General features: G+C 50.0%; 2 protein-coding genes and 1 long non-coding RNA gene across 5 annotated transcripts in view; 2 read left to right on the top strand and 1 right to left on the bottom strand.

Moving 5' to 3' along the window:
• Positions 1 to 12,541, top strand: part of CFAP52 (cilia and flagella associated protein 52) — a 36,748-nt gene extending 24,207 nt beyond the window's left edge. The window contains exons 9-14 of the mRNA XM_044249086.1: positions 1,864 to 2,012; positions 4,700 to 4,845; positions 7,285 to 7,436; positions 8,009 to 8,111; positions 11,199 to 11,310; positions 12,159 to 12,541. Of these exons, the coding sequence (XP_044105021.1) occupies positions 1,864 to 2,012; positions 4,700 to 4,845; positions 7,285 to 7,436; positions 8,009 to 8,111; positions 11,199 to 11,310; positions 12,159 to 12,334 (838 nt within the window). The 3' untranslated portion in view covers positions 12,335 to 12,541. The remainder of the gene's footprint in view (positions 1 to 1,863; positions 2,013 to 4,699; positions 4,846 to 7,284; positions 7,437 to 8,008; positions 8,112 to 11,198; positions 11,311 to 12,158) is intronic.
• LOC122906755 lies at positions 10,445 to 12,276 on the bottom strand. Of its 2 annotated transcripts, XR_006384607.1 has the most exons (4): positions 12,215 to 12,276; positions 11,208 to 11,317; positions 10,745 to 10,977; positions 10,445 to 10,473 (listed from the first exon to the last, which is right to left on the bottom strand). It is a non-coding gene; the product is annotated as an uncharacterized LOC122906755 (long non-coding RNA). The 2 variants fall into 2 exon arrangements; XR_006384606.1 differs by lacking the exon at positions 10,445 to 10,473 and having other exon boundaries at positions 10,656 to 10,977.
• A 1,973-nt stretch (positions 12,542 to 14,514) lies between the features above and the next one.
• USP43 (ubiquitin specific peptidase 43) overlaps positions 14,515 to 22,654 on the top strand; it is a 51,257-nt gene continuing 43,117 nt past the window's right edge. For both annotated transcript variants that reach the window (XM_044249088.1, XM_044249089.1), the window contains exons 1-2: positions 14,515 to 15,110; positions 22,322 to 22,453. In XM_044249088.1, the coding sequence (XP_044105023.1) occupies positions 14,601 to 15,110; positions 22,322 to 22,453 (642 nt within the window). In that variant the 5' untranslated portion in view covers positions 14,515 to 14,600. The remainder of the gene's footprint in view (positions 15,111 to 22,321; positions 22,454 to 22,654) is intronic.

The raw sequence follows: 22,654 nt of genomic DNA on the forward strand, positions 1-22,654 counted from the left end.
CTTCTGTGGCCACCAGAGCTGGGGGAGTGGGGGACACCCTCAGATTAGCCAGTGACGTGGTCATGACCCGTAACCCTTTCTGGCTGCATTTTTACAAGAGAAAACGCTTCTTGAGTTCTGTGGACTTTTAAATGTTTTCGGCGTCTTTGGGATTTTAGGTTCTTGCTGTCATTAACGCCATCCAGTGTTTTTAACTGTTGCCTGTGGGAAGGTCTGTGTGACCGTGTCACTGCTCCAACATTACAAGAAGTACTCCTTCCTCGTGATTTTGGTATTTTGTGTTTCTCTCTAGGTTTGTCTCCTCGCAGATTGTATCCGACTGATTTCTCTTTGTCCTCAACGTTTCTGGACGATTTGATGATGATCTGTCCTGCTTCCCTGTATCTACCTCTGCATTGTCTACCTCTATCCCGGTCTCTGTCCTCTGTATCTGTCTCTTCGTTTCTGGGCTTTTCGAGGGGAGGCATGTGGGCCTACGGCGCCATCTCGATCCAGTCAGTTTGGATTTTTTTCCTGGAACTTCACCTTTCAGATCCGAAACTAGGGAAAATACGCTACATGAAAAGCTCAGGTCTGGACTGGATTCCTGATGAAGGAGCCCTTCTATCCAGGGTAAGGGAAGTTTGGGAAGTTCTCTAGGTGCCCTCATTCTACAGTATTTGCTTTTCATGAGGAGTCCACATGCCTCTTTAAGAGTTCACTGTCCCCACAGAAGAGGCCCCTCCCATAGAAAACCTCTCTTATTTTAAATAACCGTTGTCTTCTAAGGTTGGCTTGATTTGATCAAATAGAAAGCATATTGTCACCTCAGCCATCCCTTCCAGGATGCATTCTTTCTAAGGAACTAGTCCAGCATTAGAATTGTTTTTCTTTGAGCCCCAAATTAAGTTTCTATTCATTCCAAAGCAAGTAGGTTTTAAAACATGAGAGAGGGGACTCTCTTTTCCTGAATATGCTTTGGAGGAAATACAGACATTTCTTGAGAAGCACTTAAACCTAAAAGTTAACCTCCATAGAGACTCTAAAGCTATAAATTCATAGTTGTAAATCAGATGACTTTATTATATCCCAGTAGTACTCCTTTTTCTTATTCAAACTGGAATAACCTGTAATTTTTGACGTAATAGTGTTTTACACTCTAATTACGAGTTGTCCTTTAAAAAAAGTGGGGGGCGCCAGGGTGACTCTGTCAGTTAAGTGTACGACTTTGGCTCAGATCATGATCCTGGGGTCCTGGGGTCAGGTCCTGCATCGGGCTTCATGCTCAGCAGGGAGTCTGCTTCTCCCTCTGCCCCTCCCCCGACTCAGGCGCGCTCTTTCTCTCTCTCAAATAAATAAATAAAATCTTTTTTTTTTTTTTTTTAAAGAAAAGACAGGCTAATTACTCTGGCTTCACTTCCTTGTCCAGAATCTCATATTTTCTCACAACCAACCAAAGTACTGCTCTAGCTTATCCGCACACACGAATTCTAGCCCCTGTGTCATTTTTCCCTTTGAAATTATATGATTATCTACTCTATGGGACACGTGAGGTTTAGCTTCTCTCCATATCCATATTCCACAGCTGTGTTTTGACCTCAGGCTACCAGGCCATTTTAAAACTTTGACATTTTCCTCTTGAGCAACTTTGTCCCAGCTCGTCCTCCAGGCAAAGGGCTACAGACGATGGTCTACAGATGTCTATGGATGGTCTACTTGTGGGCATTGAATGCCATTTTACACGAGGGTTCTGTGAGCCCGTGGGGCCCGGAGATCCGGGTGCCCAGCGAGCATCCTTCCCCGGATCCTCGCTCGCTCCATCTGAGAGCCGAGTGTGTACCTTGTATGACTGCTTTCTTCATTCTCGCGGTGGCTCCTTCGCAGCGGCACCGCCGAGCTGTTTGCCACCTGTGCCAAGAAGGACATCAGGGTGTGGCACACGCTGTCCAACCGGGAGCTGCTGCGCATCACCGTGCCCAACATGACCTGCCACAGCATCGATTTCATGCGGGATGGCAAGAGCATCATCTCGGGTAACGTTGACATTCTTGGGCGTTGGTGCGGGCTCTGGCTGTGGCTTTGGACCTTGCTCTCCTTCCTCGTGGGTCTCTCCGTGTGCACACCCCAGGGCAGCCTCCTGCAGCCCCCCACCTCGCTTCTGATCCCGCCTCCCTGTGGAGTCCCCTTCCAGCCTGGAGACTTTCTGAGCTCAGAATGAACAAAGACAATTCCGCTTCCCCCAACGTTGCTGCACAGAGTGTGTCACTTTCTCTCTGGAAGGAGAATTTATAGCAATTTGATTTATAGCAATTTGATTACCAGACGGATTTGAGGGGTTGGTGAGTACAGGGCGCCTGTGTTAGAAACCCTTCCATTGTTGGAGAGAGAAAAACCTGACTTCAACTATGTTATGCCCCAAAGGGAACTGCTTTTAACTCCATTGATCCTCTTGTGCCAAAATATTTTAACATAAATTACAGACTCCAGTATATTCCACCTCCAAATACTTCAGGGTATATCCCTAAAAACAATGTTTTCCCATGAAACTATAATTTCTTTTTTTTTTTTTTTAAGATTTCCACATATTCATTTGACAGAGTGATCACAAGTACACAGAGAGGCAGGCAGAGAGATGGGGGGAAGCAGGCTCCCTGCTCAGCAGAGAGCCTGATGTGGGGCTCGATCCCAGGACCCCAAGATCATGACCCGAGCCAAAGGCAGAGGCTTTAACCCACTGAGCCACCCAGGTGCCCCGAAACTATGATTTCTTAATATCATCTTATGTTCAACTCGTACGCAAATTTGTCCAGTGGTGAAAAAGGAAATTCACTTGTTCACATCACTCAGGAAACAGTTAAGTGGATCCTTTTTCCCTTTTTAAGATTTTATGTATTTGAGAGAGCGTGCACACACAAGCATGGGTTAGGGGAGGGGCAGAGGCAGAGGGAGAAGCAGACGCCTTGCTGATCAGGGGGCCCAATGCGGGGCTTGATCCCAGGACCCCGGGATCACAACCTGAGCCAAAGGCAGATGCTTATGCCACTGAGCCACCCAGATGCCCCTCAAGTGTATCTTTAAGTGCAGCCATTGAAATGGTGACGTCAGGAGCCCATATTGCCCCCTCTTTTCCTGGCTATGTTTCCTCCCCGTTGGCTTCTCCCTTGGGAGAACACACAGCAGACACAAGGAGCTCTTGGCTTCCAGCATTTGCCTCTGATGGCCCTCACATCAGGGCATTTTCCATCATCTTCACCCTTGTCCCAGCCACCACCATCCCCTAGATTCTTCTAGTACCTTCTTACCAGGGCTCCCTGCCTCTGTTCTCACTCACCAGCCCTCTCCCCTAGTTTGTTCTCAACACAGAAGCTAGGGATCTCTTAAGGTATGAGTCCAATCATGCCTTTTCCAGGGTTCATGACTCTAATTCCCTGCAGTTGCCCCAAAGTCCTTCCATGACCTTCTCCCCCGCCCCCACCTTCTTACCTCTGATTTTGTCTCTTACCACTCATCCCCTGTGGCCATGCTTGCTCTTTTGCTGTTCCTCAAGCACATGATACATGGGCCTTTACTCTGGCTGCTCAGTCTGCCTGGGCTCTTCTGTCCCCAGGCAGCCCCATAACCCACTCGGTTCACCCCTGCACTGCCTCAGATCTTTGATGAAATGCAGGATCTTCCATGAACATCTTCTTGAAAATTGCCCAAGTCAAGAGGTGACACTAAAGCCGATAATAAAGAGCCAGCCCCATGAAGACCTGGGGGAAAAGCATTCAAGGCAGAGGGAATAGCAGGGGCAAAGGTCCTGGGGTGGAAAATGGCTTAGTGTATTGTAGGAATAGAAAGATGCCAGTGTGTCTGGAGCTCAGTGAGTAGAGTTGGGGTAAAGACTGAGGGAGAATGGTAGTAGATGAAGGTGAAGAGCTAGGTAGGGAGCGGAGAGTAGTTACCACGGAGAGTAGTCACCATGGGGGAAAAGGAGCTGGATTTTCTTCATTAGTGAGAATAACTTTTGAATCTTCTTTTTTTTACTTTTTTTTTTTTTAGATTTTATTTATTTATTTGACAGACAGAGATCACAAGTAGGCAGAGAGAGAGGAGGAAGCAGGCTCCCTGCTGAGCAGAGAGCACGGTGCGGGGCTCGATCCCAGTACCCTGGGATCATGACCTGAGCCGAAGGCAGAGGCTTTAACCCACTGAGCCACCAAGCACCCCCCTTTTGAATCTTCTTGTTTGAGGGGGTGACATGATTGTAGATGCACCCAGGCCCCCGCATAGGTAGCTGATTGAGGGAAGCAAGAGTCAGGCCAGAGAGGAAGCCGTTAAAATCACCCAGGAGAGAGGTGCTTGTGGCTTGGATGAGCGTGGGCCCAGTGGAAGGATTGGAAAGTGGCTAGATTTGAGATGTTTTTTAACTGTAGAGTTGGGGCTCACTGATGGGTTAGACTCGGTGGGTTTGGTGGGGTTGGGTAGATGGAATAGAGAGGAATCAGGGATGACTCTGAAGTTCCTGGCTTAAAGACCTAGATGGTTGATGGCAACCTTTTTTGGGGAGTTAGGGGAAGGAGGGATAGGATTCCTGGCAGCTGTGGGGGGCTGGCCTCTCTCCTCCATCACCACTATGGCTCCCTGGTCCCGATACCTTTATGACTGAAGAGCACCAGGGTCTGCCCAGAGAGTGGGAGCGTACTGATCCTACCTGCCTTTTGTTCCCCTTCTGTGCCAGCGTGGGACGACGGTCGAATCCGAGCCTTTGCCCCAGAGACAGGCCGGCTGATATATGTCATTAACAACGCCCACAGGATCGGAGTGACAGCCATCGCTACTACCAGTGACTGTAAACGGGTCATCAGCGGCGGCGGGGAAGGGGAGGTACCATTCTTGAAGGTGGAATCTTTTTCTAGAAACCTCAGTTTAGAGCAACTGCCTTATAGAAAGCCACTGGCTTGATTTTTTTTAAACTTTACCCGGAGTCAGGCAGGACCAATGTAAGATTTTGAAGAAACCCTAAAATACATCATAAAGTAATGTTCTAATAACGGAGACACACATCTAGGTATGTTTATTCATGAACGAACATGTAAGATACAGACACGAAAGCATTCTATATGGAATCGCGCTATGATTCCAGGTTAGTGTTTTGCCAGAATTTTGGAATTGCTTGTTCTTTTTTTCCTCTAAAGACTATAGTTATATAGTTGTCTTCATCATATCTTTTAAAGAAGATGCTATTTTTAGAGCGAATTCTTTAATCTACCCAGATGTTTGACTGTGATTTTAAAGTCGTTACACTTGACCTTCCCTTCTTCCTTTGGAGGAGCCTGAAACCTCTTGCGTTCACATGTTTTTCTCAGCCTCCCCCTCCCCACTCCCCAGCTTTCTCTGCCTCCACCCCCCATCCCAGCCTTCCCTTCTCCAGAAAGGACATTTTCTTTTCCTTTCTATTCTTCCTGCTATTGTAGGAATAACTTAACAGGGAGAAAAAAGATCCAGCATCTCGATGTAGCCTCTAGCAGAGTTTGGGCCAAACGGACTCATGGCTGAGCATTTGGGCTCCAGACTCCTACTGCCTAGGCACAAAGTCCACTTCCGCCACTTCCCAGCTGTGTGACCCCGGGGCACGTGCTTTAACCTCTCTGTGCTTCCCTTTCCTGTGCATAAAGGGAAGATAACAACCGACACTCCCAGTTCACAAGGTATTTTGCACTGCTTCGTACCAAGTCTTCAAAATCGGCTGTACGTCTTGCATTCAGAGCCCACGTGGCGAGTCACGTGACCGGTGTTCCAGAGACACGTCTAGCCCTGGACCCACCCCTGCTCTCTGCCCACCACCTGTTCAAGGGTTTGGACCCCCTTCTTTCACTCTTCAGCTGCGCTGGTACCGACCCCCGCAGCATCCTTGTTTGCTCCCTCACCCTTTCAGGGCGTCCACCTTGCTCATGCCCAAACATGGCTTGGACCAGATCATCTGCTTCTGGGTGATGACAACTGCGGGAGGAAATCCTATATTACGAATGCATTCATTGCCCTTGGCAATCTTTTCAGAACACCCCATCAGCCCTTCCTCCCATTCCCCACGCAGCTGCTACAAACCTTCCTTCCGAAAGGCATAATCTTCAAGGTCTTTGCTAAGTGCTGGAGACCAGGGGCTGCCGGTCAGCAGGTGTGCACGGGTATGAATTCAGCACTTCCCGAAATACTCAAGCACTTCAATTTTCATTGGTTAATGGCCTCGCCTGAGTTGCAAGGACCCCAGTACCACCATCTCATCCCCTTCCCCCCACAAACACAGCTCAAACTCCCTCAATCCCACTGCGAAAGGACAAGTAACGCCCAGAACATCCAAAGTTCCAGGCCTGGGGCCCACACCATAGGAGTTAGAAAATTTTAGAAAATTTGAAAATCTTGCTGAAGACTGGATGTATGCCTCTGCATATATAGTGGCTTAAACAAGATTAGAGAATTGTTATGGACACAGCTCATCTGGGATAATTTGGTGGTTCCTCTTCTTCCTACTAAGGAAATGGCTTAGAACGGTTTTCTTACTTTGTTTCTCATGCTAGAAAATCTCTTTTCATCTTCTTTTCCACAAGTCCGACATACTCAATGTAAGAAAGGGGAAGTGTCTGACCACATTATGTTTTCTGGTACAGTCATGACAGAACGTTTATCTTTTATACGACATATGATGACTTTCCTTTTATGTCCCTTTTATTGCAGTGAAAGCATCCTACTGACTGTTTTGAAATTTCTTGGGTAGGACCCACGACCTATGATACGACTTTCACTTCAGGATAGCAGGCGGGTGTGGGGGTGGTGGTGGTCGGAAAATATTTGCTGTAGAAAGTGGGTCTTGGCTTTGATGAGGCTGGGAACCTTCGATTGGAAATGATTAAAGCCCAGCAGCTGGTGTGATGCTTAAATACAGCTCTGGGTCCCCAAGAGCCTTCCCGATGGCCTCGGAAGCCCGAGAGCAACGCTCGGCAGAGCTGAGCAGACACACTATTCCTCTTGGTTTCACAGCAGGCATCTGGTACCCTTCTCAGCCTGAGAAGCGCACGTAGGTCTGGGATCGTTGGTAGCATTTTCCTGGCTCCATAGAAGAATTTTCTTGTTCTGTGGCTTAGCGTTCCCACCCTACTCGGCTGAGATGAGAACAGGGAGTTTAAAATAACAAGCACGGCGGAGCTGAAAAAGCTCCTAGATATATACATATACGTGTGTGTGTGTGTGTGTGTGTGTGTGTATTTTTTGGTAATCCCTTCCAAAGCCCCCAGCTTGTGTTGAGAGCCTCTGCTTGGTGGCTTTCAGGTGAGGGTCTGGCAGATCGGCTGTCAGACCCAGAAGCTGGAGGAGGCCCTAAAGGAGCACAAATCCTCCGTGTCCTGCATCCGGGTGAAGAAAAACAACGAGGAATGTGTCACGGCCAGCACGGACGGGACCTGCATCATCTGGGACCTCGTGTAGGTACCCGTCCATGATAGGGAGCAGCCTCTCATGCTGAAAGCTTGTCACAACCCCTGGACAGCGCCTGACTCCCAGCTAACTAGACCAAAGCACGTGAACTTTATTGTTGGTTTCATATAGCATTTTTTTTTCTATAAGCACTTTAGCTGTGTGTTTTCATTTGGAATTACACCCTATTCCCCTAACCCTCTCCTTGCCCAGCCCCTCTCTACTGCTACTACTCGGGTGGGGGAACCTTTCCTTCAACTCGGTGGCCTCAAGAATTTGGTGGCTTGCCTGGAAGGTAGCAGGGTGACTCTGAATTCAGCCTATTTCATGCTTCCTGGGACTCCAGGCTTCCCCTGGGGTTCTGTGCTCTGTCTTTGGAAAAGGCACCCCCCTCCACCCTGGGTCGTTGGGCTACCCCACAGGTGCCCTGGGAGGATCCCGAAGTGGAGGGTCAGGGTCGCTGGAAGTCTGTCTGGGGTAAGCACACCAATGCAACCCAAACTTGTACCAGATCCCATCTGAGCAGTAAACACATCTTAGAGGGGGAAGGGAAGTCACAGCTTCTGGGTCTCATTTTCAGACGTCTCCGGAGGAATCAGATGATCCTGGCGAATACTTTATTCCAGTGTGTTTGTTACCATCCCGAAGAGTTCCAGATCATCACCAGCGGGACCGACAGGAAGGTAAGCACTCCCTAGCAGGAGTCAGTCCTTCCGGAAGAAGCTGCCTTGTGCTGCGGCCGCAGGAGTGGCCTCTGGACTGGAGCCCCGCACTGTCAGAGCCCAGTTTTGCTGATAGTAGCTGCTTAGAAGTACTGGTTTTCATGACTAGGGCATTTCTGAGGCTAGAACCCAGTTGCGCAGCCGGGAGATCCCTTTGATGACTTTCAATCAAGTTCTTATCTCGTGTCCCTCCTACTTTATCAGCATCGTACTAAAATCTCATTAGCTGGAGAGTTCCTGTCCTTGGGTGAAGATTGGTCCCTCTTTGGGTGCGTGGGGGGAACCCTGCCTCTTGGAGCAAAGGAAAGGCTTCAGGAGAGAGGCACAGGGAAGAGCAAGGACGCTAGGGGGTCATTACCCTCCTGGCCACGTCAGACCAGCCAGGTGTCCGTCTCATTACCTGAGCAACCAATGAATGGATTTGGAGTCCTCTAACCCAGACTTGGAGATCACTGAAGAGCTTGTGCATTTGTCTTTTCACAAGTCACAGAAAAAGTTCAAAGTATAAAAATATTGTAGGAAAAATACTAGAGGGACCTCTCTATGCTCCCCCAACACTAAAGATAGAATCCAGGGATGGGGGGTGCTCTTAGGGGGCTCAGTCAAACGTCTGCCTTTGGTTCAGGTCATGATGTCAGCGTCCTGGGGTCGAGTCCCATATCGGGCTCCCTGCTCTGTGGGGAGTCGCTTCTCCCTCTCCTCCTGCTCCTTCTCCCTGCTCGAGCTTGTGCTCTCTCTCAAACAAATAAATAAAATCTTAAAAAAAAAAAAAAAGAATCTAGGAATGGGACTTTTCCCTGTTTAAGCTTCCCAGGTGACTGGGGACTACTGTCCAAAGATACTTTTTGTCATAAAACTCCCAGAAATGCCCCCAGGTGTGGGCCAGGGTTTGCCTGACACAGACAGCCTGTTTGGGGGGGGCCCAGAGTTCTGCCTCACTCTAGTGTCTGTAAGGTTGGCCTTGCTAGTTCCTTTGTGTCTTGCCCACCCAACCTGGCTTACGTCTGCCCACCCCCAAGCCCGTTTCACTTCCGGTTCCTCTGGGAACAGGGTTGGGGGCAGTAAGGGCACAGAAAGGATATTAGGAAGTCCGCCGTGATGTCACCGTAAGTGCTATTAGAACATGGTGCATAAAGCTTCTAGATTTGTGTCCTGTTTCCCTTATGCCAGGGAATGGAATGGTCTTTTGAGTTTATGAGACTTGAAACAGTCTCCTGCCCTCATCTGGCAATTGTCACCAGAATCTTCAAAGCATAAATCATGAATCAATACAAGGACCCGAAGGGCTGGGGACATGATGGCGTTCTTGCTGTCAGGATGCTGGTCAACCTTGCATTGTTATCGTAGGCGGGAGGGGATGGATGGGATGGGCACTTGGAAATGAACCCGTCCATGAACTGTGGGTTAATAGGAGAACAAGACGACGTCAGATGGTGAAACGGATAAAAGGAAGTAGAACGGGTTACATGATCCAGCTTTAGCTAGGACGATTGGCGAAGGTCTCCTCAAGGACGTGACACTTGAGCTGAGAACTGAGTGGCAGAGGACCTCACCATGCTTAGCTCTCAGGGAAGACCATCGGCAGAGGATACGCCTGAGGGAAAGCCAAGGCGCCGTCAGGCTGCCCCAAAGAGGGTCACTATGACTTTGGCCAAGAGACCAGGCAGTCAGCTACCCGAGAAGCGAGGATTTGGGCATGCATCTATATTCCTTTAAGCTTTTCCTATGAAAACAACTCTTTGTGTTTTGTTTTGTTTTCATTTATTTGTCAGAGAGAGTGAACACAGGCAGACAGAGTGGCAGGCAGAGGCAGAGGGAGAAGCAGGCTCCCTGCCGAGCAAGGAGTCAGACGTGGGACTCGATCCCAGGATGCTGGGATCATGACCTGAGCCGAAGGCAGCTGCTTAACCAACTGAGCCACCCAGGCATCCCGAAAACAACTCTTTGTTAAAGCGATCAAGCATCACTGGAAATTAATAAATTAGCTAAAAGAAAAAAATTTTTTAAAACAGCATACACAATTTCTAGCTCGATTCAGAGGAATACGGATTCCCAACATAATGACCAGAACATACATGTCTAACACTATGAGATATGAAATGCCTGCCCAAGCTCACACTCGTGAGTCCTGGTCAAGTGCTTTGCTTGGAAAGAGATCTTCTCCAGGTGCCTGGGTGGCTCAGTTGGTTAAGCGTCTCCATTCAGCTCAGCTCATGATCTCAGGGTCCTGGGATGGAGCGAGCCCCACGGGTGCTGCTCCCTCTCCCTCTGCCTCCCCATCCCTCTGCTTGTGCTCTCTCTCTGTCAAATAAGTAAATAAAATCTGGGGGGAAAAAAGAAAAGAACATTTTTTGAATAGGTTGTTCTTTACACAGTTCAAAGTTCAAGAAGTATAAAAGCAGTATATTGAGAGAAAAATCTCCCTCCCTCTAGCAACCCCCACTCTACCCCTACCCCCACCCCACTGCTCCCCATCCCTAACCTAGGAGGGGCCATATTATCAATTTGCCTCTAGACCTCACGCTAGGGGGGGTTTTCACTGCTTTAAGGCAGAACAGAACCTTGGAAATAGAGCGAGGTGGGGAAGAGCTCACAGTCAGCCGTAGGGACCAGATCTGGCAGAACTCTCTGGGCCGGTCACTCCCCCAGCAGCTGGAGGGGGGACGCTTCCCTTCCACCAGGCCCTCCCCTGAGAGCTGAACCGGGAACGTGGACGCTGTGGCTGTTTCCTTCTTCGTTTACAGCTTGCCTCGGACTCCCGAGCGCTTCGTCTCACCCAAAGCGCTTTCTGTCACAATCCGGGCTCACTGGCACAGTCTCCTTCTCTCTAAATAGAACGAGAATGTAAAAACCAACGCCAAAAATACGAAAATGCCTTTCTCCACCCCCTGCCTGAGCCTATTTATAATTCCAGCCCATCTCTCCTCCAGGGGTGTATTTTTGCCACTTTCTATATAAAGTAGAACCATCTTCTGCTAGCGTGCGCGTGCGCGCGCGGATGCTTCCACCGGGCCGAACCCTGCCCAACGCTGCTTTTCTGAATTCCAGATTGCTTACTGGGAAGTCTTTGATGGGTCGGTCATCAGAGAGTTGGAAGGTTCCTTGTCTGGGTCGGTCAATGGAATGGACATCACCCAGGAAGGAGTGCACTTCGTCACGGGTGAGTCCTGGGGTGGGAAAAGGAAGCCCCCAGCCCTGCTTATTTAAATGAGAACCTAGAACCCCCCAGAAGGTGGGAGGCAACAGGAAGTGAGGACACAAGTGTCGAGAGGCCCCCGTGGTGAAGAGTCAGGCCCCAGCATTACAGGCGGTGTGGCTGGATAAGAAAGTAACAGAAGTCACACTTCCGTGCGAGGGAACTTCTGTCCATGAGCCTTGGGGGCACACAGAAAAGCTAAGCCCTACATTGCTTCCCTTTTTTGGTGGCGGCAATCGATGCAGAAATGGGCTTTTAAATGGTCTGGGTTATCTGGCATGCCTTGTGCCATTATTTCCTCCAGAAGTCTTAAAAATCAGAATTTCCAGGAGGTGGGCATCGACCATACAACTCGCCTTCTGGAACATCATTGACCATCATTTCCTGCCAGACCCTGATTCTTCAGGACATTAACGGATAAATGCTCCAAATGAATTAAAGTTTCACAAGCACATCTCCTTTCAACATGATAGAAAACTACGCAGGGTGTGACCCCAGCCGCACATACAGGTGCTTACATAGACCTGTATACTTGTACCGAAAAGACCAAAAGGAGTGAAACCAAAGGCCTTCTCAGTGGTTATTTCTGGGCGGTGGGCTAAAAGGGGATATCACCTCTTTGTGTTTCTTTCCCCCCAATTTACTACAACAGACCTAGGTTTTTATAACCAAGAAAAAGAGTTCCTATGCAGATTTTCTTCCTTTATCTGGGAACGTGGAGCATGTGTTGAAAATTAGCCACTTGCTTGGAATCAGGGCTGTTCCTCCCTAACCCGGGGGAGAAATTACATACACCTGCTGGTCTTTTTCAGGTGGAAATGATCATCTGGTCAAAGTGTGGGATTATAATGAGGGTGAAGTGACTCACGTCGGGGTGGGACACAGCGGCAACATCACCGGCATCCGGATAAGTCCAGGAAATCAGTACATCATTAGCGTGAGTGCTGACGGAGCGATTTTGAGATGGAAGTGCCCGTTTTCCTCCTGAGGCCGCGGAGACTTCTGGGACTGCAGCACTGCCTACGGCTCTGTTGAAAGTTGACCTTAGATAACTCTTAACACTGGTTTGGGTTTCCTCACATCCGTGATTCTGTTCTTGAGTCAAAATATTTTTATCGTGAAATTTCTCCTTTTCTTTGTAGGATGCATTTTTACCTTCTTAGATTGTATATTAAAATGGGAATGTGTTCAAGAATAAGTTGTCCAGACTAATTAAAAGGTTTTTTTTTATTATGAATAAATTCCCAATTGCTGGTTTCCTGTCTTAATCTCTGCTTTACGACAGTAAAACCCTCGGTCTTTCTGCATCATTTGTCCACACACAGCACTGCTGCTATTCTCTAAAAATAAGGAGGGTCTGCTTACCTTCCTAACCAGCCTTTCATCCTTCAAGCTGCAATGGGGCAAGACTTGGTTTGAGTCCAGATCATGGGTAGGATATTAGGATCGCCCTCTTCCTTCCAACTCTCTGAGCCTCAGTTTGGCCTTTTGTGAAGCGAGAATACCGGCTTAAAATGTTATTTTGAGGGCGCCTGGGTGGCTCAGTGGGTTGGGCCGCTGCCTTCAGCTCGGGTCATGGTCTCAGGGTCATGGGATCGAGTCCCACATCGGGCTCTCTGCTCAGCGGGGAGCCTGCTTCCCTTCCTCTCTCTCTGCCTGCCTCTCTGCCTGCTTGTGATCTCTCTCTGTCAAATAAATAAATAAAATCTTTAAAAAAATGTTATTTTGAGAATTAAGTGAAATAATGAGTTAAAGCGTTGGCAGAACTCCTGATGGAGTAGAGTGAATTTTGGTACCTTCTCAAAGAAACCGTGCATTCTTGGGGATCCCGGGTTAACCATCAAAGGTGAAATTTCACAGATGCTTTTCTGGGGGAGGGAAGGCAAGGGGATGGCCTTTGTATACTGATTATCCAAACATTTTTTTTTCCCCAGAGAGGAAAAATCATGGCATTTCAAGAAACACTTCAAGTTCCAAATCACAATACACTTTTTTTGTTGTAGGACTGTTTTTTAAATTCTTTAACTAATGCTCCCCTCTTCCCCCGCTTTGTTTTGCATCAGGTCATCTACTGGGACCCTATTTGACTCATCAAGGCAGATATTTTAATAAATGATCACCTATCAAATAAGTAACATTTCAGGGCGTTGATGTAATAATGCGTCCCGCTGATGTCTTTCTGAGCCAGAAATTGATGAGAAATTCGTCTGCAAGACTTTGCCTGATTAATTATAAACCTGACAGTTACAGGGTCAAGTGAGCAGAGGCCCCCAGGGTCACCCAGGGAACCAAGGGAGGGGCAAGGCCAAGCCAGTTCTGATTGGGCACCAATTCAGCAAGGGGACCTCACAGGAGGCGCCCCTGAGAGCCGGAAAACTTCCTGGTAAGCAAACACCGAGGTTGGAAAGAGCCAGCCTGTGTGCTCGGCCGACCGCAAAGCCGGGTCGAGTTCCGGTTTCTTGGCCTCGGTACTGGCGCGAACCTCCTCGGGCCCGCTAGGACGCTGAAGTCTCGTTTGCAGGTTTTGGGGAAGCGACTCTGACCTGGTCTGCAGTGGAAAGAAGGAAATCACAACCATCCCGGATGATTCTTCCCAGGGCAAGGCGCCGCTCCCAGTCCTGGAAGGCCTCCCGGACCGAGACAGACGGGCTGGAGGCAGCGCCACCTGTGCGCGCACACCTGCTCCTGCAAGTGGGAGGACCCCGCGGTCACTCCCCGAGCCCGTCCCAGCTCCCGGTGCGCGCCTCTCGCTGCGCCGGAGGCTGCCCCTTGGGGAGTCTCAGTCTCCCTTTTCCCGTTCTTCATATTCACCTCCACGTAATTCCCAGAAACTCGGGCTATCCGGGGCTGGGCAATCCAGCAGGCGCTTTCCAATGTACCACCCCTCTACCGCTCCGCAGCTTGCAGGCTGGCGGGAGTGGGAGTGAAATTCGGGGCGTCGGTTGGTTAAGAGGTAAGGAAGGGTGGGGACCCAGAGCGGGCGAGTCCCGCGCCTCTGCTCGCTGGCGGCGCCGCGGGGCCGGGCCCGGAGGGGTGGGGGCTGGTGGCGCTGCCCTGGGCGGGCCCTGCGGCCGGATTCCCGCGCGGGGCGGGGCGGGGCGGCTCCGCCCCTGGCTCCGCCTCCGCCCGGTCCCGGCACACCTGGCCCGCAGGTAGTCGGCACCCGCCGCTTTTCCGGGGCCGTCAGGGTCGGTTAGCGGCGCGTCCGTGTCGCGGCCGGGGGTCTCGGCTCCGAGGGCGCGGGGGCGGGAGCCATGGACCCGGGCGCAGGGGCCGCGTCGGGAGAGGGGCCGCCCGCGCCCCGGCCCCGCCGCCGCCGCTCCCTGCGTCGCCTGTTCAGCCGCTTCCTGCTGGCGCTGGGCAACCGCTCCCGCTCGGGGGCCTCGCCTCCCCGGCCGCGGCCCCAGCCGGGACCCCGCGAGGGCGACGGGGACGGCGAGGGGGGCTTCGCCTGCGCGCCGGGCCCCGCCCCGGCCGCGCGCGGGAGCCCGGGGGAGGATCGCCCGCCCGGCGCCCAGCCCCAGCCCCACGCCGGCGACGGCGCGCGGCCCCCGGGCGCTCAGGGCTTGAAGAACCACGGCAACACCTGTTTCATGAACGCCGTGGTGCAGTGTCTCAGCAACACCGACCTGCTGGCCGAGTTCCTGGCGCTGGGGCGCTACCGGGCGGCGCCGGGCCGCGCCGAGGTCACCGAGCAGCTGGCGGCGCTGGTGCGCGCGCTCTGGACGCGCGAGTACACGCCCCAACTTTCCGCGGAGTTCAAGGTAGGCAGCGCGCCCGCCTCCCGCCCCCGCCGAGATGGCCAAAGCGCGCGCCTCGGCCGGAAAGGGTCTTCTGGGGGCCCTCTTCCGAGGGCACCCAGCGCGGCAGCTCGGATCGCCGCCTTTGTTCCGCGGTGATGTGTTGTGCTATCGCTTGCTGAAGTCTTCTCTGTGAATTTCTCCCAGGTGGTTTTTTTTGGGGGGGGGCGGGGGAGGAAGGGGGAGTCGATTTGGGTGTATTCAGCATTTTTGCATTCAACAAACATTTGTTGAAGTTGAAGGCCTTTGGGTCCCGGTGGCGATCTAGCGCCGCGGGGCTCTTTCCAGTCTGGAGGGGTGTGGCGTGGCAAGCCTGATTCGAAAGGCCTCTGAGGAAGGAGGGGATGCTGGCGTAGAGAACTGAATGACAAGGACACCGCCTGGTCTAGGGGCTAGGAGTGACCCAGGTAGAGGGAACAGAGAGCCCCAGAGCCTCATGCCTGGAGGCACGAAAAGAAAACTAGTGACCTGGAGCGTCAGATTCTGCAAGGTCTTCGAGGCCGTGGTAAGGAGTTTGGGTTTTATTCTAAACCCAGTGGAAGCTGAGATCACGTGGGCCGGGTACTGTGCTGAGTGCCCCGGGGAGAGGCAGTGATCTATTGGAGAAAGTGCACCTTAAATCGCCCACCGTGCCTTGGTTTGGGGTTGCAATTCACTGGTGGCGGGATCACCGTCTACTTTACTATACCCTGTAGGGTCCTGTGGCCCTGGAAGTTCTGTATGTCACACGAACCCCCTCAGGGTTCAGCCACGTGTTTGGGATCCCAGTTGGATTACAGAATTCCTGATCATTGATGCACATGGCTTGCTTCCTGCTACCAAAACCACAGCTCTGGGCAGAGAGCTGAGGCTCCCCATAGACTAAGGATTGTTCTTGGGGGAGGGGAACCTGTCAGTGTTCATTCCACAGGCATCACCGCTCTTGAGTTTCAGCCTGAAAAAAGCAATCCTTGCCATGTGACCCACAGGGTGCCAGCCTCCTGCTCTCCTCTCTGTTCTGCAGGTCAGGGGGTCAACAGGATGTCATTCGCATCTCCCTGTGGCAGCATTCGCCTTCTCAGTAATGAGGCAGTACCGTGTTCCCCTGCTTATGCTTGGGGGATACATCCCAAGACCCCCAGTGGGTGCCTGAAGCCATAGATTAATACCATGTTTCTTCCTACACATGCATACTTATGTGCAGTAAAGCTTACTTTGTAAGTCAGGTACTGTAGGAGAGGAACAGCAGTAACTCATCATAAAGCAAGAACAGTTATAATAGCACACCATAATAAAAGGTAGGGGAATGTGGCGTCTCTCTCTGCAAATATCATATGCTGTACTCACCCTCCTGGCAAGGATGCAAGGTGATAAAATGCCAAGGTGATGAGGCCAGGCAAGGCGAGGGAGGTCGGCGTTGCCACACCATTGAGCTTCTGACCTAAGTCGGGAGGGTTGTCTGCTTCCCTACAAGGTTTGCCCGCGAGGACCTGAAACCACAGAAAACTTAGGATGTGGGGGACTGCTGTAGGGTAGAGTGTGGTTAACGGCATGGTCTCTGGAGCTTTGTGACCTCCGGCGAGTTACCAAATCCCACTGTGCCTCAACTGTCCTCCTCTGGGAAATGGGACAGAACGGTACCCACCTTATCAGATCATCCTGAGGATGGGTGAGTTCTCTGCATTTTGTTATTCCTGCCATTCTGCCTTCTCACCTAGAGAGGCAGGGGGAGGGAGGGAGGGAAGTAATGTTTGTATACTTCTCCTGTTCTCCTGCAGGTCCTGCCCTCACGCGAGAGACAGAAGTAGCTTGAAAAAAATCTTCCAAATTAGTAAATGTTCTCTCGGTGACTCACCAGGATTTCCTATCTCACCCCTGCACTTTAATCCCCAGGGCCTGTAAGCTCCCTCGGGGACCCCAGGGAAGTGAAGGCTAGTCTGGTTGTTAATTGTTAACATGGGTGATGTCATCTGAGGTTTCCTGGGACTTTTTGGGTAGCCAGAGCTTGGAGGGAGCCGACGAGGACAGCGTCTGTGCTTTCAGTAAACCCTGCTGATTACAGACTAGGTGGGCTCCTCTTGTTTTATAGTAAGGAAACATCCCTTCACCCAGCAAACATTTCTGGAGTGTCTCGACGCTCTCCCAGGAACAAGGAATTCACGAGAAGCCCTGAGTGCAAAACCTCCTGGGGCTGCTTTCTAGGAGTTCCCCATCCAGTGGGAGAGGTGGTGTTAATGCAGTGATCCCATAGGCCGGTGATCAGAGCTGGTGACAAGGGCTGGAGAATCAAAATACAAGGCACTCAGAAGGCAGTTGCAGCAGGAGATGGTGATTGATTGGGGGGGGGGCGTGGGAGGGCATGTCCTCAGAGAAGTAACCATCAGGAGAGGTCAGGCAAGGTCAGGGGAGCGTGAGGATGTGCCTGCCTTGTCAGTCACTGATTACTGTGATCACCCCGGGCAGGTGGGGCTGAGGGGCCTTCTGTGGTCGGGGCGGCGTGAATGCAAGATTAAACAAATTAATAGAAGGGGTGTCCGGGTGGCTCAGACGGGTTAGGCACCTGCCTTCAGCTCAAGTCCTGATCCCAGCGTCCTGGCATCCAGCCTGTCATGGGGCTCCCTGATGATCAATGGGGAGTCTGCTTCTCCCTCTCCCACCCCACCCACCCCCACTTGCTTTCTCCCTCTTTATCAATTAAATAAATAAAATCTTTTTAAAAATTAATTAATTAATGGGAGACTCTTTCCCTGGGTAGAGGGTCTGGAGAATTGTTTGGGGACAAGTGCGGAAGGTTCTGTCCAAGAGTTGGGTCTTGAGGAGGGATTGATCACTTCAGACCAAGGAAGGAGGGAATAGAGAAGGGCCCGGCATGCCGGACTCAGTTACCCCAATCCCAGCCATGCATATGGGATGGCTTTGCAGTGTCCTCTTTCCTGACCTCCCAGACACGCAGCCTACGGACAGTAAGACCACGCTGTTTCAACAGCACATGAATAAACACCTGAAAACAGATCCTGTCCATGGTATTATCTGTGACACTTGGCTTCTCTAATGATGTTCATTAAATATGTGCATGGTATAGAAACTTGACAGGTGCTAAAAACGTCAAAAGTGATTTGGAACTGGACCCTTCAGAGATAGCCTTTATAAACATAGGTGTGTATCAGAACATCTACATGTTGGAAATTTTCTAGTATTGTATCCTGCTCTTTTCATGTAAATATTGTCCTAAGTCTCTCTTCTGGTCATTACAACATTCTGTAAAACTTAATTTTAGATGATTGTGTCATATTTCAGTCCATGAACCATTCCCTGCAGAGACATTGACTGTACAAGTCAGTGTCTAATTGACAATGTCTAATTTCTAATTATCACACCGTACTGAAAATCCTGCTACTTAAATCGTTGTCCTCAGCTCTGGCCATTTCTTAAATTTGATCCCTTGACGTGAACTTAGGTGATCAAAGCAAAGATGTGACTGTTTTAGTTCTATGTGTTTTTTTTGAATCACTGTTGCTGAGGTTTAACTTACATCCAGTGCCGTGCACCCGTTAAAAAAAAATCGAGCTATCCCTGCCATGCAACATTGTGTAAGTTTAAGGTGTACAACAAATTGATTTGGTATGTTTGTTGCAATATGATTGCCAAAGTTAGCATTAGATGGTGGTCTACCATCCATGGTGGGTCACACGGTGGTCCTTTTTTCCTGTGCCGGGAACAAAGGCTAATGTTCTGTTTCAGCTTACTGAACAAAAAGAAATAGCATCTCACTTTTATTTCTGTTTCTTTGATTAAGAGTGAGGTACAGGATTTTTATGCTGTTTTACTAGTTGTGAGACTGCGCCTGGGTTTTCCTGTCCATGTTGACTGTCCATTCTGCTGGGTCTCAACGCTCTTTTTACTTGTTTCTCTGAGTTCCTTAACCCTTACGCTTGCCATAACTATTTTCCACAAACTCTCTCCTTCGTATCCCCAATCCTGGAAGTTGTAGATTTTATTTATGTCATACCTTTTGGTAAAGGTTCTGTGTTATGTATTTCTAGTTTTTCCCATGGCTGTATTAAGAATTTCAGCCATCTGGAGTTTATCTTAGCTTATGTACTTAACCATCACTTTTAGACCTACAATTTTAGACACACAGTATGCCTCACGTGATATACAAGAGGCATTGCCTTTTACAGGCAAGGATGTCTTCTTCATTGCTCTTATACTTTGAAAGTTCTGGATGAAACAGTAAGACACGAAATAGAAATGGAGTAGAAAAGATTGAACAGAAGGGAAATTGCTAGATGGGTCTAGAAATCCCTATTGTGGCATTACGGTGGTCACTAACGAGGTCAGAAGCAAGATAGAAAATCAAAAGTACTCACCATGTAGAACGTATGAAAATCAGATTTCTTTCATGAAAAACCACTGGAAATAGCAAATAACTAGGAATGATTTTGTAAGAGACGTGTTAGAAATTATCAATGTTGAGAGAAACGCACACGCAGCTAGAGCTGTGTCAGGTTGAGGGGTAGAAGGATGAGATATTTCCGTCCATCTCCCCCAAAGTGAGGATTTTGCTTTAATACAGCTCTGGTGACATTTTCATAGACTTTGTGTGTCTTCTGTTAGGAATCAATAGGTCAAGTTATTTTGAAAAAGCCCAAACTCTGTACAAATACCTGCCAGAGACCATTCTAATCAGAAAAAAGCCAAAGGACAAAATTCACTGTTTTAAAAAAAAAAAAAAAAATTGCAACACACACACACACACACACACAAATCACTTATGGTCCCATCCTTCTGTGATAACCATTTAATATACTTCCATGTATTTCTGGGCTTTTCTAGCTGTGGATATATATATAGATAGATATCAAACAACCTCAAGTAGGTATTTTTGCACTTTAAGAAAAATATGAGAGTCTCATTGATTTTCTTCTCATTATTTCATCATTTTTAAGGCCCGCTGAGTGTGCCCTAAGTCTTCCCCAGGAGACTTCAGTACTTAGCAGTATCTTTGCTCCTAGCTCACATTTCCTTATGCCAGATCCCCCAAAGGAGAAGCAGCCTGTCTCTCTAGAAGGACATGTCCAAGGTCCCAGTTTGTCTGTCTTGAAATTCTCACATTCTTTCTGGAAAGGTTGTGTGGCCTCCCTGCCAGGCTACAAGGAAGAGCATAGGTCTGGAAGGATTAACACGATTTGGGGGAGGGGAATGGGTTTCACGTGGAAGGAAGAAAACATCAAGGTGTAGACCATAGGATTGGGAAGAACAAGGTTTGGGGCACCCAAGTCGCTGGGTTAGCCGGAGCTCTCCAACCTGGGGGAGGATGGTGAAAGACGGGGTTGGGGCCAGATGGGAGGAGGATGAATTGTTAGGTGGTGAGTCAGGGGAGGTTTGAGCCAAGGTATGAAGTTACCCAGCTTGGGGGTGAGGGTGGGGGATGGGCCTGCTTCCCAAGCCTGGAAGGAGCCATCATCTTGGTCTGCAACAGTTAGGACTCTGGTGGGAATGGGTTTCTGCTGAGGGGTCACCGAGACTGCTTGGCACTGACCTACGGGGGCTGGAGAGAGACTCTGAGAGAGGACACTGATGTTAAGAGGGAGAGCTGATTTTTGGAAATTTTGGCTTGGAGGTGGCTGCTTCCTGCCCCCCCACCCTGCCCAGACAATGCTGGTACTAAGGATGGACAGTGGGATGGTAATGCCCCAGTTACATTTGAATTTCAGTTAAACAACGGGTCCCATTTTAGTGTGAATATATCCTAAATAACTGCATGGGCTATACTTATACTAAACACAATCATTTGCTTATCTGAAATTCACACTTAACTGAGCCCCTTGTAATTTTATTTGCGAAATCTGGCAGCCCTCCTTGGAGGGTCAAGGGACAAAGAAACCTGGAGGAGGAATCCAAACTAGATCCTCCACTGAACCCTGAGCTAGGAAGACCTAGAAGAAAGACTCCCAGCCGGTATTTCAGCTAATTCCATCTTGAATTTTGCTTTGTCATATCCTAAAGTTTCCTTTAAATCCCAGTGGAAGGATAAAAGAAGGAGAAAGGAAAAAGCCCAGGCTGTCTGATTTGGTTGGCATTGGCGAGGATCATCTGGGCCCAGAGCTTAGACAGCTCCCAAGGGAGCTGAGGACAGCCCTGCATGGGGCGGGGCTTGATGGCAGGTGGTGTCTAAGGGGGCGGGGCAAACAACCACCGTGGCCTGTGTGCACCTGCGTGTGCGCGCGCGCACAGGCAAGGGGATTTGCTTACTCTCAGATGCTTCTGCTTGCACATGCATTTGAAAAAAAAATTTTTTCCCTGGAAAGATATTTGAGAAAAATGCTAAGAGTACCACCCCCCCGCCCCCCGCCCTGGGACGGGTTCCCAGAGCTGGGGAGCTGGGTGGAGGGAAGACTTTTCATGATCGTCTTTTTTTATGTCTTGAATTCTTTAAGTATGTCCATATGTTACCCTTTAAAATAAACCTTAAAAAAAAAAAAAACCAAACCCGGAATATGCCTTCCCGTAGAAAACGACAAAGTTGCAGCACAGTTTGACAGGAGGGGCGGAGGGAATGAAAGCCCCGTGGCTATCTATCCTGTGCCTTGTTTCCGCTGTTGTAACCCCGTCCCTACAATAGTATCTGGCACGTGGTGGGCACCGGGTAAATATGGACCAAACGGGTGAAGGGCTGGCTCAGCCCTCGTGCGATCTAACCACAGAAGTGTGATTCCACACCCACTAGAAAGAGGGGGTGTTTAGGGCACCCGCCCCGCGGTCTTTCCCAACAGAGAACTGAAGCCACGGGAGTGAATGAGTCACCGAGGGAGAGAGTAGGGCCAGATGCTTCCACCTGCGGGAGCTAAGAACCAGGGGATAGGGATAGACTGATGGAGGTGGCCAAGGGGAGCAGGCATCCTCGCCATGAAGGGACAAGAGCGCCCAGATAGTCAACCAAGACAGCCCTGTGGGTTTCCGAAGGACAGTACATGTTATCAGCAGGTGCCTTCTCTGCAGAACACCTGGAGAGCATTTGCAGACACTGCCCCCCAAGGGCAGGCTTTGGCCCATCATTCTCATTCCGTGCTGTTTCCACGTTGTCAGCCCCGCTCAGGGCTGAGCGGTGACCCCTGGTAGACTTGGTGCTTCCAGGTGCAAACTTGGCTGTTCCCAGGGCCACCCTGACCCTTTGACTCTTCCTTTCCTTTCAGAACGCTGTGTCCAAGTACGGCTCTCAGTTCCAAGACAATGGCCAGCACGACGCCCTGGAGTTCCTGCTCTGGTTGCTGGATCGGGTGCATGAGGACTTGGAGGGCTCGTCCCGGGGGCCGGGGGCCGAGAAGGTGGGTCACTCTTGGAACACCGCGTTGTGTTTCGAGGCTCCCGTGTATCCTGGCTCCTGTGTCCACAAAGCTGTTCCGTGCTCCTTTCTCTTAGCTCTGTAGGCTATAGGCGTGACATTTCCTCCCACCGCGGGATTTCTGGTCCTCTGTCCTCCAGGGATCTGTCTAGTGAATAGGGTTTTCCTTTCATTTTAAAGTTTG

This window comes from Neovison vison, chromosome 5 (assembly GCF_020171115.1).
Source record: "Neovison vison isolate M4711 chromosome 5, ASM_NN_V1, whole genome shotgun sequence".
NCBI classification, from domain to species: Eukaryota; Metazoa; Chordata; class Mammalia; order Carnivora; family Mustelidae; genus Neogale; species Neogale vison.